The sequence below is a fragment of the Poecilia formosa genome, unplaced genomic scaffold, assembly GCF_000485575.1.
Source record: "Poecilia formosa unplaced genomic scaffold, Poecilia_formosa-5.1.2 Scaffold81, whole genome shotgun sequence".
Lineage (NCBI taxonomy): Eukaryota > Metazoa > Chordata > Actinopteri > Cyprinodontiformes > Poeciliidae > Poecilia > Poecilia formosa.
In genome coordinates, this window is record NW_006800020.1 from 2,029,666 (window position 1) to 2,043,815 (window position 14,150).

The window sequence follows — 14,150 nt, forward strand, 5'->3', positions numbered from 1 at the left end:
TTTTTTAATTGCACTTTTATAGCCCCATTTATTGAGTCCTTATTTGTTTTAAGCTTCATTAGCTCACATTACCATGATCAGCTCCTGTAATGAATTGGGGGAGGTGCAGGGACTTAGCTCAGCTTTTTTTTCTAAATCTATAATACTTTACACCGGTAAAGTCTGGAATAAATTACATTAATACTGATTCTTTTTGTCACAGATTGTTATCTGTGATGCATTTAAAATCGCAAAAACACTCAATCTTACTAGTTTTTTTATTTTTATTTTTTTATTTTTTTTGGTCTAGTTCCTGGTGCAAATATTTTTGATCCACTTCAAGTAACCCAAAACTAACTTACAAGTTACTTTTTAGGAAAATATAAAAGCTTGTTTTAAGTCAATAATTCCTTAATATTGATTTTAAAAAGGATTAGTTTCACTGGCAGATTTCTTCGGTGTTGTCTTCTTCACATTTAAGAAGACATTTTTCACATGTTACAAGAGAAAACAAATCTGTCAGTGGAATTATAACTATTTATCAATATTGTTGACTTAATCTTGCTGAAAGGTTACTTGTAAGTTGGTTTTGTCTCACTTCAAGTGGACCAATACATCTACACCAAAAACAGGAGAAAAAAATGCTTGGTAAGCTCTCTTAAAACCAGGAAGTATCTAAACTGTATGAATGACAACACATCTATATGCATAGTGTCTGGTGGGGTATGGTTGCAAACATCTACAGACTGTTGTCTTGATAAGAAAAAAAGACAGACCATTTTCGAGACAATATATCAAATGGATGTGTGGTGACACAAAGAAGATGGATTGCAAAATCTTTCTACAAAGATCATTGATGCAGGAAACATTGGTGAGCTCAGTGGAAGTAAAAGGGTCAAGAGGACAGATTTCTTCCTACCTACCAAAAGCAGTCTTTCTATTAGAAACAGTATTTGCCTCAGGATTATGAAACAATTGGATTCCTAGATTTAAAGCAAGGAACAACCATAAGCTGAAGAAGGACAAAAAGCAGTTAATGTTAGAACTTCTGCAAATCTCACGCAGAAAGTAAAACAGTGAGACTGTGAAGGAACTGTATCTGAGCATGAAGTTAATCAGATAAAAAATTACCTTCTTTTGCAACAATTTTTACTTTTCTATGTCCTCTGTCAGTGCAAAAATGTCTGATGTCCACAGATAAGAGCTTAAATTTTTCTGAGTGTCAGAGCAAAATGAAGAAAATAATGTTTTAATACAACTTCAATCTGATTGGTAAATCAGTAATTTAATGCTCTTTTGATCCACATGTAAGGTAAGCGTGAAGTGACTTAAGGCAAAACCAAGTTAATGCGAGAAAAACTAACAGCAGACAAAGTTTGAATGGTTTCTTAAGAACATGTTTTGACAGCTACATTATAATAGCACAGCTAAATACTAAAAAATGCTTAAGACTCTAAAAAGAGAATATACCTGCCTAAACACTTCACATCAAGCTGATATAAGGCAAATTATTCTGGTAAATTGTTGGGAGTAAGGTGCTGACACATGTCTGTGCATTATCAGAGTCAGAATGCTGGACTGGCACAGAAATTACAAAGTCTAACTGAATACTGTCAGAAATTCAGCATTTCACATAACTCTATCACAAGCAGGCATGAGGAAGAAGCATTCACACAACTGAAAAGCAAAAATTGCCAAAATAATGGTTTCCATCCTTCAAAATCTCAAGGTTTCAGTTCAAGACTCTAAAGTAAAAAGGCTAAGGGTTAAAAAATACAACACAATAAACGTTGTCCTCACAACTCTCCATTAATACTAGCAGTCATCCATTAAAAATATCAGGCGTTAAGTTCAGGTAGCAAGCTATATATTCAACTTAACAACTTAAATTAGATTATCTAAAACAAAGCAATGGGAGGAGCACTTTAGTGTTTTTTAAATTTAAACTCATCAATTCTATACTGCAGTGAGAAATAATGGCTAAAGTGTTGTACCCATGACTGAATAAAAAGGTATGAACTACATACAGAACAAACTGAATTTCAGAAAGAATCACATTTACCCATTTTCATCTAAGTTTCCAGAATGTAGGACCTCCACAGGATGACCATAAACCATGATGCTTGGGTGAGCGGTGACTAGTAAGGCTGAAAAATAGGCCTAAACTCAGTTTATCTGAGCTCCTGCATAAAGAATCTCAATTATATATATATGTAAATACTTATGGTGAACTTTGATAACACTGCATCATTTTATTGTTTTAATCTTATTGTCCTTTTTACTGTTTTACTGCTGGTTTGTTTATTAGTCCTTATTCTTTCATTGCTACAAGCTTTATTAGAGTTTGTTGATTAAAGTATTTGAACAGAAAGGTAAAATATTCTGTAAATACATTCTTATATTTTGGAGATAAGTTCATATGTCCTAAAACTGTAGCTGCAACTGTCGATGATATTTACTAAAAGTTACTATAGAAGTAATTACTGAACTGAGCTCCACTGCCATGTTCTCTTACACACATCAGCACACTTGCAAAGACAAATATAATTCATTGTATTTTGAGAAAAACAAGTAATATCCTTCCCTGGATATTTGATGCAAACATACAGAAAACACCTGAAGGATGAGAATCTATAGGCTGTAGATTATGCACTGGTTAGTACTGAAGCATATAAAGTTATTTTACTGAAAACTATTCAATTCTGAAAAGAAGTACACATTAAAAGATGTACCTTACACAAATATATAACAATATATACATAGCACAGTCTGACAGACAACAGCTATTATTGTTTATTTATGAGTAAAGGAAGGTTTTTAGAGACTTACAGGAAGGACTTGACATCCAGGCCCCGGTTCTTCATCTGGTCCATCATGTAATCCCAGCTGCCAGGGTTGCCACGAGAGCGCCCTCCTGCTCCGCCTCCCCTGTAACGTGAGGCGGCTGCTCCCGCTGCGCCGCCCCGTGCACCCCGGCCACCGCCTCGTGTACCTGCACCCCCACCCTCACCACTGTTACCGCCGCCATCTCCTCTCCCTGCCCCACCACCTCCCCCAGGCTGTCCAGGTCCTGTGTGTAACTGTCCCAAGCTTTGGGATGTGGTAGGCGGGTGGCTGAGACCCGGCCCCGATGGATGGATGAGGGGCTGCTGCAGACTCTGCTGCCGCAGCAGCGTCCGAGGCCGGGAGGGAATGTGCTCCAGCGTGGAGGCATAGGATAAGACTGGATCGCCAAAGCTGGGAGGGCAGAGGAGTAGCGAGGAAAGAGAGCGGGTTGACGGCCAGGGCCGGCAGAGAATTGGTTTGTGAGGACGTGGGAGAGAGTCCGATGTTGTTGAGGAGTATGAGGAACCATGACAGGCGGAGGTGGTTGGGTCAGGGCAGAAGGTGGTGAGGAGAGGTGAGGAATCATCCGAGATTAGACAAAGAGGTCGAGGGCATTGGGGAGGTATTGGAGACAAAGACAGGTTGGCATCCGGGCAGAAGCAGGAAGGTTCATCCAAACAGGAAGTTGAAGGTTGTGTGATCGGAGAGGAGGGAGGAGGTGCGGTGGTGTTTGAGGTCAAAGTGGAGGAGGGATCAGAGAAAGGAGTGTTGGGAGGCGGAGAAAGGAGGAGGAGGAGAGAAAAAGAGAGCAACATGAGGCAGCAGCTGTAACAGCAGTAGCAAAAATAGCAGTAAAAGGTGCAGCCTGAGTGATGATCGGCATGCGACATGTGCTGCTCGTGGTGCTGAGTCGAGCAGTGAGTCTGCGTCGGACGCGAGTGTGCCTTGCGTGGCTGTGTGGCTTGAGCATGCTGTTTGTATGGAGGTGAGCTTCGCAGCGGCAGCGGTCGGATGCTGACCGTCCGTACAGGCGTGTTGCGGCTCTGAGCGGCACGGCCGCATCGCGGGGTGCGCGTCGAGGCTTTACTGCTTCCAGGCTTCGCCGTCGAGAGTTTTGTGGTTCGACGAGAAATTCCCATTTCTTCTACTCGCCTGTCAACATTTCCACCTCTGATAGCCTCTCCTCATTTCTCTCTAAGTATTTTTGGTCTTTTAAACACATGCAGGACCTCTAGAGAGATCCTGACAGCCAACCAACTTCTACAGCAAGACTCCCTCCCTCTCTCAGTCTCCTAATTTCCACTCCTCCTCTTCTTAAATTCTGTTTAACTGATTAATTGCCTTGCCTAAAATGACTCAAACCACTATCCCACAATGCAATTAGAAGTTCTTTGTCTGCCTACATATACATCACTCTTGTGTTTTGCAGATTCTACAGTACTTCTCATCCTCTCTTTTTCAAGTTTGTTCTCCTAACTAAATATAACTTCCTCTCTTGGATCGCTGTGTAACCCAGACTACCAGAACTAGGTCATGAGAGAGCTATTCCCATCAGTTCGTGCAGTTTGCATTACCTCATCCAGCACAATTTACATGCAGCTTTTCTTGTGATATTCACCGTACCTAACAGCTACACATAAAAGGATGAAAAAAAAGTTCAATGGATGCCTTGCAAAAGCAAACCAGTTAGTAAGAAAGAGGTAAACGATGGAGAGCGGGCAGGGCAGAGGAGATGGTGACAGACCAGTGGAGAACGATGGGAGCACAGGCTGACGATGGAGGAGAGATGGGAAGAAACAGGGGTGCGAGACACAAACACAGGAGACACACAGACACTCATAGCGGCCTGAAAATAGAATCCAATTACAGACAGGGGCAAAAAGAAAGATGAGAGGAGGAGAAAAGGAGGGAGCGAGGTAGTGATGAGCGTAAATGTGTTGTGGAGGAAGAAATCGCAGGCATGAAGTGTCAACGGAATGTGAAGAAAATCACAGCACCCGCGTTTAACTGCCTCATTTACAGAAGACTGAATATAGCCCCGACATCATGTCAGACGTCACAGATGAGGTATTTGTACAGTCAATGGCCGACACAGTTTACATTGTAAGTTCAAGTCTTAATTAAAAAGGGAAGTAAGAGAATTGCGACAATTCAAGTTTGAGAGAAAGAGAGGATTTATATATTTCTGGTTACCTTAACCTTGCTGATAGCATGTAAGTCCTACTCTCATGAAGATATTACACACACCCAAGCAGTCTCTAAATCTATATAAGAGTGCTTTTGTAACTAGTTACTGTCTCAGGGTTCTGAAAAGGTCGGCATCAGGTTCCCGACTAACCTCAAGTCCCAATTATCTGTTTCAGCATGTTTTACCCTTATTCATCTCAGGTTCACTTGCAGATAGTTTGAGAAAGAGCTGGATTAGCACATGAAGTTTTTTCTATACTCATTGTCTGCGCAAGACTCCACTAAAGATGAAAAAACAGTAATGTACCCAAAATCTAGAATGAAGCAGTCATCAGGTAGAAAAAGCTCCTCTATCCAGTCAATAGGTCCAATTAAAAGAATGTTTACTGAGAAAAATGTTAGCGTGTTCAATGTCTGCTTAAATATAATTTATCTTTCAACATGTAGCAATGAGACAATAAGAAATGTGCAAACCGGATGCATAGCAACAACTGGAAGAACTGTCATGGATGAAAAGAAAGTGGCTTCATACTGTAAGGGGTGTTGAGAGTACATTGTTTGTTCCCAAATTAAAGTCATTCATGTGATACTTGATGCTGCTAAAAGGATAAAACCCAAAAGAACTACATCTTTTGCGAGTCAGGTGTGCATTTTGCAACTGAAGCGTTGATTTTTATAACCTCTGGTTCTGAACTCACTTGGTAGGTCTTAATCCTCCGGACTGCATGTGGCTTTGGACGCTCTGCCACTTCCCAGCCTTCACTCCCTCTGTCACCATGCTCTTCACGCTGTCACTGCGATAAGGACCCCCCCCTGCACCCCCATGCCCAGCTGCGGCAGCCCCCTTCTGCCCCCCTGACACCGCCCCACTGAGGGACAAGAGATGATGTAGAGATCCCAAAGTAGACATAGGGTTCAGAAGAGGGGGACAATGATGGGCAGAGAAGAGAAAGACCAAAGAGAGTGAGAAAGACACACAGACACACACACACAAAAAAAAAACAGATTGAGAAACCACATGGTTAAGGAGGTGAGACCGATCGGTGGACTGTGTGAAGGGGCAGACCCAGGTTTCAAGGTCAAATAGAAAGCAGGTGAATGAAAGTGGCCTGGAGTCCAGCGTAGAAAAAGACAGGGATGGGGAGAGGACGACAAGCAAGAGGAGGAGGAGAGGGATCTAGAGGTAGTCTGTGAAGGATGAAAAACCAGCAACAAGTTCCTCCTTTGGGCTTAGAGGACACAGATTTGAGCAGAAAAAGTGTGCAGATTGGCCTTTTAGTTATTCCTTTTTATTTAATTTGAGCTTCTAGGCCTTGAGATGTGCTACTTATTAAATAAAGTATGACGTCATGAGAAATATTTGGTGCTCATAAGCCACTGGGCGCGATTTGTTTTTGTACCTTGATGTGTAAAACATCCCTTTTGAAATATCTGTTTGTCATTTAGGCAGCACTTAAGACTCAGTGACAGTATTCAGAAAGATAAAGGCAAAGCAGAAAGTACTGTGCTAATCACACCGGCCTTCAAAAACAGGCACAAGGTACCGGAATTAATCAACGTCCCCATTAAAGGCAGTTGTCAACTCAAATTTAATCTCAAAACGGGTGCAGTGGTGATCAAAATTAAAAGAACATTAGTGCCCTCTGGTGACATGACTGCATTTCATTAATATGCATGGCTCCTCCGCTCCAGGAGACACAAAACACAAGGATTCGAAGACTTTGCATTTCACCGTGCATGCTTGTGAGCTAAGGGTATTAAACTTGCACCAGGGTCACCTTTCAAATTTGACTTTCACTACCTGCCACAATCCTGCATATTTATACATTATCGATCACAACTTTAGCCGTGCGATGGTCAGGATGGGACACAAGCCTCATCTGAGCAGAGCACAAGGTGAATGTATATTTACTCTTTACGGGCAGAAGCAAGTAGGATTATTTTGGAAATTCAAATCTAACTTTTGTGACTCCAAATTTCACTCAGAGTGGACGGACTGCTTCGTAAACAGTTTTTTTTTTATTTTTTTTATTGTTATTATTATAAAAGCTACCCAGGTTTGAAGCTAAAAGCTGCATCGTGTAATCTACATTATAAGCAGAGTTAAACACAACATTGTTCACTGGCAGATTTAGATTTGAAATAAGTTTTTAATTTTACCAACATGTTTCTTCTGACTGAAAGTTAACATCTTTGAGTCGCCCAGAGACTCTAAAAATATGCTACACACTAGGAAAAAAAAATGATAAGAAATTTCTGTTTGCTCTAATGCCAGAAAACTTTTTACCTTTGACAACTGATAAGGGGAATAATCGCATTTAAACATGCCATTTTAAAAAATAAAATTAACTAAAAGTGAGGAATGAGGAAGGGCTGCACAGTGGCGCAGTTGGTAGAGCCGTTGCCTTGCAGCAAGAAGGTTCTGGGTTTGATTCCCAGCCCGGGTCTTTCTGCATGGAGTTTGCATGTCCTCCATGCGCATGTGTGGGTTTTCTCCGGGTACTCCAGTTTCCTCCCACAGTCCAAAAACATGACTGTTGGGTTAATTGGCCTCTCCAAACTGATCCTAGGTGTGAGTGTGTGCATGGTTGTGTGTCTCTGTGTTGCCCTGCAACAAACTGGCGACCTGTCCAGGGTGAACCCCACCTCTCACGTGGAACGTTAGCTGGAGAGGCACCAGCACCCCTCCTGACCCCACCAAGGGACAAGGGTGTAAAGAAGATGGATGGATAAATCCAGAGGTAGCTGGTCGCCTTGGTGGTTTGCCATTTCATACCTTTACAGTTTGTTTGTATTATTCTCATCTTTTTTAAGAAGAAAATGGCATCATCCATTGTGTTTTGCGGTAGCCACCAGTAACACATCTCATGCCTGATGGGACACTTGATTTGAAGTAATTTCCCTCTCACAGTCTGCTGTAATAAGACTCAGATAAATAATTTATACCGGCTGAAGTTGTTTTGGTTACATCATTGATCATAAGTTGCCATATATAAAGACAGTCAATAGCCCCAAGCAGGAAATCTGGAAGGTTGTGTGATGCACTCTTTACTTTTCACTCCATTCCAATACACAATAGAAAACTATTCTGGCATCCATAACTCATCTATAATTTTGATGAGTTATAAATGCCAAATTTCTATCAAATTTCTATCAAATTTGATAGAAATTTGACTTTCTATCAAATTTGGCATCTATAACTCATCAAAATTTTTAAATGAATGAAAAATAAAACAGCAATATTAGAATACATGGCTATGAAATAGGTACAAATGGAGGCAGCGAGTGACAGAAAGACATTAAGAATCACTGGTACTAACTTGCAAAAGGGGCAAATTGAACAGCAGTAAAACCAAGATGTATGGATACCTCATCAAAATGATTATTTTCTGAGTGTGTGTGAGTGTGTGTGTGTTTGTGCAATTTTTAGACAGTCTGACTAAGTACTTAAACTCTGGGTTTGCTGATTTTTATTGTCTGCCATTTCAATAAGCGTTTAATATAATTGTTATTTTTTACACTGCTCCACCAGGGTTGCCAATAAAAGTGGAAGCCAGTATAAATACCATTTCCTTACCTGAGCAGGTTTTATTAAATTATGACGTTAATATTTCAATAGCCATAACCCTTTGCGAAGAGAATGTTATGGCTGTTGAAAATGTTTAAAAATTATCATTAAATCCACTAAATCCTTTTTTTACAGGGAGACTGACTAAATGAGGCCCGGTGTCATTACAACGACGGAAAGCTGCTCATCTTGAGGGAGTCTCAGAAAGGAAATGATTTCCCAGCTGTCTGTTGGCTTTAGCGACGTATTATTGGTGGGAGTCAAGAGGTCGTCTTCGTCTCTCCCTGCGAGAAACTTATCATTATATAGTCTCACTTTGACTGAACGTCGCTACTTTTCAGGCCCACACGCCAGTGATTTAGCTGATTATTTCTGCCAGCCGTATAGTAGAGAAAACTCACCACTTTTCACACATGAAGGCAGGACCTAACGACTCAGATATTTATAGGAAACAAATGCAGAACTTCAACGCTTTCTTAAATACTGAAATGCAAAGGTCCGAGTGCAGCCTTTTGTTTTTCTGGGAAATCTGGTTAAGACGACCAATTATCAGGAGTTTTATCAAATCAATTCCCAGAATCTAAACGTCCTCTCAGGGCCCAGAGGTGACCTTGCCGGAGTTTCACTGGAAATCAAGTGAGACTTTTATAGCAATAAGGAGAAAGAAAACAGTGTTATATTGTGTCCCGAAAATGACAGAGAGCAGATGCAGTTCAAGTGATTAAATGTTAGTGCAGCACACACTGTTGATATTACATTGATGGGGGGGCGGGAGAGAGAATTCAAGAGTAAGCCACAAATGGATGTTAAGTACAGGTGAGAACTGTCACCACACTGCAACCCGGTGGCAACGGTCAACCCTCCACAACAAAAGCAACCGCAACAGATATAAGAAACAGGCAGAGGACAGGCAGATTTCAAACGTCATCGAAAAAGGTTGGTTAAAAGCGTTTTTGGAGAGGAGGAAAATGAGGGTTGTCCGTCTCCATGGTCACACCATGGGCAGAGAGGGGCGAGGTTATAGGTTAGTGTGGAGCAGCAGGGCTGTAGAGAGTGAGGGGGCGTCTGCACATCACTTAAAGGTGATATTATACGTAGCCTTGCAAAAGTATTCACACTCCTTTTGTCGTTTAATGCTGGCAAACTGAAATGTGTTTTGTTTTGATTTCATGGGAAAGACCAACACAAAATAAAACAAAGACGCAAAGTGGCAGAAGATTTATTGTAAATCAGAAATAAGTTGTTTAAATGCACTTGCATTTAAAAAGCATTTTTAAAGCCACTATTTTTGCCTTCATTGGTGTAGCACATCTAGAAATTGAATTTTATGCTCATTCTTCTTTCCAAACAGCTGAAGCTCAGCCAGATTAGATGAATAGCATCTGCGAACATCAGTTTTGTAAATCCCTACCACACATTCATGAAGGTCTGGACTTTGACTAGTCCATTCAAACACATGAGTATGCTTTAATCTAAACTACCACATTGTGGATGTATGTTTAAGATCATTGTCCTTCTGAAACATTGTCCTCTATTCCATTTAAGTTGTGAATCTCTTCAGCTCTTCCGTCGTTACCATGGGACTCTTGGCTCTTTGACTTGTCTGACCTCGTTCACCTCTGAGGTCTTCACAGTAAAAGGAGATAAACAAGCATCCGGCTAATTAGATGACAACCGACTGCACTAAAATGTATATACAGGCATAAGAGTAAAAGAGGGTGGGCTCAAATGCTCAACCGCCTTTTCACTCTTTTTTTTTTCTTTCCGATTCACAATTATGTTTCACTTTGTGTTGCTTCTTCACAGTTTGTGGATGAAATATGTGTGAAACATGAAGGGGTGTACATACTTTTGCGAGGCGCAATATGAGGAGAAGCAGCAGAAACATGCTGGGGGGCTTTATGACTGTGCTATTTTGTTGATGCACTAATAGTCAGATGCCTTTAACAGGATGCTGTAATGTGCATAAGTGGCATTTGCTGTGCTCAGATTTCCCAACCAGAGCCATCATTAGCAATCATTTGTGCCCTCCAGTGTGCTAACAGTGGTCGGGTTATTATCATCATCATCGTTGTTGTTGGTGTTGTTGTTGTTGTTACTACAGATGATGGAAATGACGTTATATAACAAAAGCAGGTCAACAAATATGCACATTTTTATTGCATTTACAAAATGAGTGTTTCAGTAAATATCCTCGTCATCTGTGAGAAGATTTGGTCTTGAACGTATGGAAATTATCCACATCCAATCATAATTTGGATGAGTTTGCTGATGGCGATGACAGCAAAGCAGGTGAAGGGAATATGTGGGAAGGGGAAGATGGCGGAAGGAAAAGGAAAAGGAATAAAAAGAAAGAGAGCAGTGCTGCCCCTGCCTCATTACAGCCCTGCCCAGAGGGAAGTCTCTTACCAAACTTGGATCAAGACTCACTTGAGCGTGAGGCGAGGATCTCCATATGGGGCATAGGGAGAAATGTTTAGTACAAACTCCTTGGGCGGATAGGAGCTCCACCTCTGCTGCACTGTGCTGCTGTCATTGTTATTCCAAAAGTCTCTGTCTAGATCACTGCGGCCAAAGAGAGAGACAGGTCAGAGCAACACAACTACGGACAGACCTGGCACCAACCGAGCATTCACATCACAGGCCGTCCTGGGGGCTTGGCTGGAGGACGAAGGTTGTTCTCGCATCGACGGAAACACAGCAGGCCCAGATTTAAAGTCTGTTTCTCTACCTGAAGCAGACAAGTCGTCGTAGAAGGTGTATTTAAAAATACATTGGCGGTTATTTGGGGTGGCCAACTGCACAGACATATTTGCAAGAAAAAGACTCAAACTAATAAAAGACACATCATAACAATAGAAAAATCTCGAAGCAGAAGTGAAGTCTGCACCCCAACCTTGGTGTTAAGAGAAGTGAGAAAGAAAGCAAGAAAGCAAGAAACACAGTGCAGAGAAATTACACACATAGTCAGAGAGTGCAGTGAGCAGAATCGCTAATAACGTACAAGTCACACAGCAGCGGTCAGAGTCATAGCACAGGGACAGAGCAGAAAGGAGGAAGGAGTTGGAAGCTGAAATTACCAACAGAGCAACACCAACGCTGCTGGAGCCAGTCAGAAAAAAATAAATAAAAACACAAAACTTAAGAGATCCAACAAACCAAGTCAGAATGCATTTACAAGCTGAAGCCCATTTCAGTGCTTAAAAACCATCCATACAGAAATAAATAAAACACACACTGAAAGTAGCTGAGGCAAAACCAGGCTAAAGAAGAGAATGAGCAGGTTATTACGTGGAAATACAGCAGCACACACAGGAACAGAAACCTGACCTATCCGGCTTCATTTACCAAGACGATAAAATGCCTTTATCTCAGTTTCATTCCTGTAAGAAATGTGAGATTAACATCACCCCCAAAACAATCAGACTTCAAGCATTTCACAAGAAGTCTTTTGCCTTGAACCTGCAGCCTCTTGAGCCGTCAAAGGATTTCATCCACAACAAAGATCTTCGAATGTGAAATAATGCAGATTAAATCTGAAGTGATTGAATCGCTGTCCTGGCATTACGCTGCTCTCCATAACACTATCCTTGTGGAAATTGTCACATGACAAAAAGAACAATTAATACTCATTTTTCTGCGTTGTTTGCGTGGATGTTCATAGGGCCGGACTGAAAGCCGAACCAAATCGAGCTCATTATCACCAGACTGTTCCACCCCAACCAGTTACCAGACACTTACTTGATGGCTTTCTTCTCCCCTCGCCCACGTGCGGAGTCTGGAGTGTCGGCTGTTTCCACTCCCGGCTTGTTCCTCTTTCCCTGGAGCCAAACGGAGAAGGGACGGGTTGATGAGGAAAACAAAGACACAAAAAGGTTAGCCTGGATTTCTCCTTTGAAGCTTTGTGTTTTTGCTGTGCTAATTTCAAGTGTAAATGCCTCTCCCATTATCTCAGAAACACTGTGCCATCACTCCTCATGATACTCTGATTACACTAATCAAAGTCAAATCAAATCTGCTGTGAAGAGTCATTTCTGACTATGATTATCATTCGCACCACCCTGAAATTTACATGGCAATTGCTTCTTTGAGGTAATGTGCCGGGTCCTGGAGAGTGGCATTCCTAAAAGTCCCGCACAAACCTGATTTCAAACAGCTGGAGCATGACCTGCAGTAACCATGGAAATAATGGCAATTTAAAGGGCTCAAAAAGTAGGTTCTGCTGTGCGCTTTCTTCTGGAAAAGCTCATTACCGTTAAAGGCGCCTCGCACGTGTCCTGCTGCAGGTAATCTCTACTGACACTTTTATACGAGTGGAACGGGTTGGGAATCAGTCCAAAGCTGCTCTTCCACACAAAAAAACCGTGAACGCAACACTGAAAGTGATGCTCTGACACACACAAAGAAGATGGCACGTTCCTCCATCCCATAAGTTCAACTCTATGTTGACTAAAGGTACGATCCCAGAGCTCAGCTGGTTTACTGGGAGTTAATTGAGCTTACAGACTTAGACATTTTGGTGTAGCATAAAGCAACATACTTGTTACCAGGGTCATATAACCATAGCGTAAAAAAAATAGCCTAAAATAGCCACATTTCCATCTCACCTTGTCACGTCACATGACATGAGGGGATCAAATGTTTTTACTAATAGAAATCTGGAATATCTAGCCCTCTTTACTCTGACACTCTTGAATAAATCCAGTGAAACCAATTGCTTGCATAAGTCTTTCCACAAGTAGAGTCCATCAGGGAGCAATTTAATCGTAGCACAAACGTGGCTGTTCTCTGAAGGTCCCAGAAAGTTGTTGAAGCACATTAGTTAACATGCAGCAAGGAAGACCAGGGAACATAAAAGAGCTGGCATAAAGTTGTAAAATACTTTAGAGCAGAGTTAGGTTATAAAAACTAAAGTCTGGACAGCTTAAACAAAGCCTAAAATAAGTTTGTTGACCTTATTGATAAGCAATAAGTTCACTGAAATAAATTACGCTGCAAATGTGCATAATAATCACTGACCTCTAAAGAGAGTAAGAGGCAATTTATCTATATATGTTTATAATTTTACATTGTTGAGTTGTTTCGTTTTTTACAACATTTGTAATATTTATCATCAAATGCTTTTCATTCCCAAAATCTGCACTTTTTTCTTCTTCTTGCCAGGCGGCGCATTTTGAGTTTGTGTTTCCGAGAATCAAGCTCACCCAAAACCTGCAACCAAATCCCAGAATTACGAGGATTTTGGTTTTGTTGTGGATTTTGGTTTTGTTGCGAAGTCAGAGTTTACAAAAGCTCTGCTGAGAAAGAAAGATAAAGGCCACAGTAGGAAACAGGATAATATCTAATACATACAAGGACACTAAGCCGCTCAAGTCTTGTGTTTTCAGTTCTAATCTAAACTGGAAAGGTCAACAAATGAATAAACAATGACAGAATAACCAGTTAAAACGCTTCGGAACAGAGAGGGCCAGAGAATGACACACTGAATTTCAAATGAACTGCTTATAATACACAAAAAATGTGCATGTATCTGTGTGTGTGTGTGTGTGTGCGTGGGTGTGTGTGTGTTTGTGTGTGTGTGTGTGTGTGC

At 41.2% G+C, this 14,150-nt stretch overlaps 1 protein-coding gene and 1 long non-coding RNA gene across 5 annotated transcripts in view; one reads left to right on the forward strand and one right to left on the reverse strand.

Annotated features, from left to right (window-relative positions):
* Window positions 1-14,150, reverse strand: part of LOC103141308 (synaptotagmin-7-like) — a 123,071-nt gene that overhangs the window by 29,846 nt on the left and 79,075 nt on the right. For 2 of the 4 annotated variants that reach the window (XR_476569.2, XM_007556901.2), the window contains exon 1: window positions 2,809-5,684. Coding sequence is in view for 3 of the 4 variants with exons in the window: in XM_007556901.2 (XP_007556963.1) it covers window positions 2,809-3,944 (1,136 nt within the window). In the remaining variant the exon portion in view is untranslated. The other 2 variants (XM_016673725.1, XM_007556903.2) reach the window with 2 other exon arrangements.
* LOC107836749 (uncharacterized) lies at window positions 5,868-8,878 on the forward strand. Its single transcript, XR_001662695.1, has 2 exons — window positions 5,868-7,347; window positions 7,714-8,878. It is a non-coding gene; the product is annotated as an uncharacterized LOC107836749 (long non-coding RNA).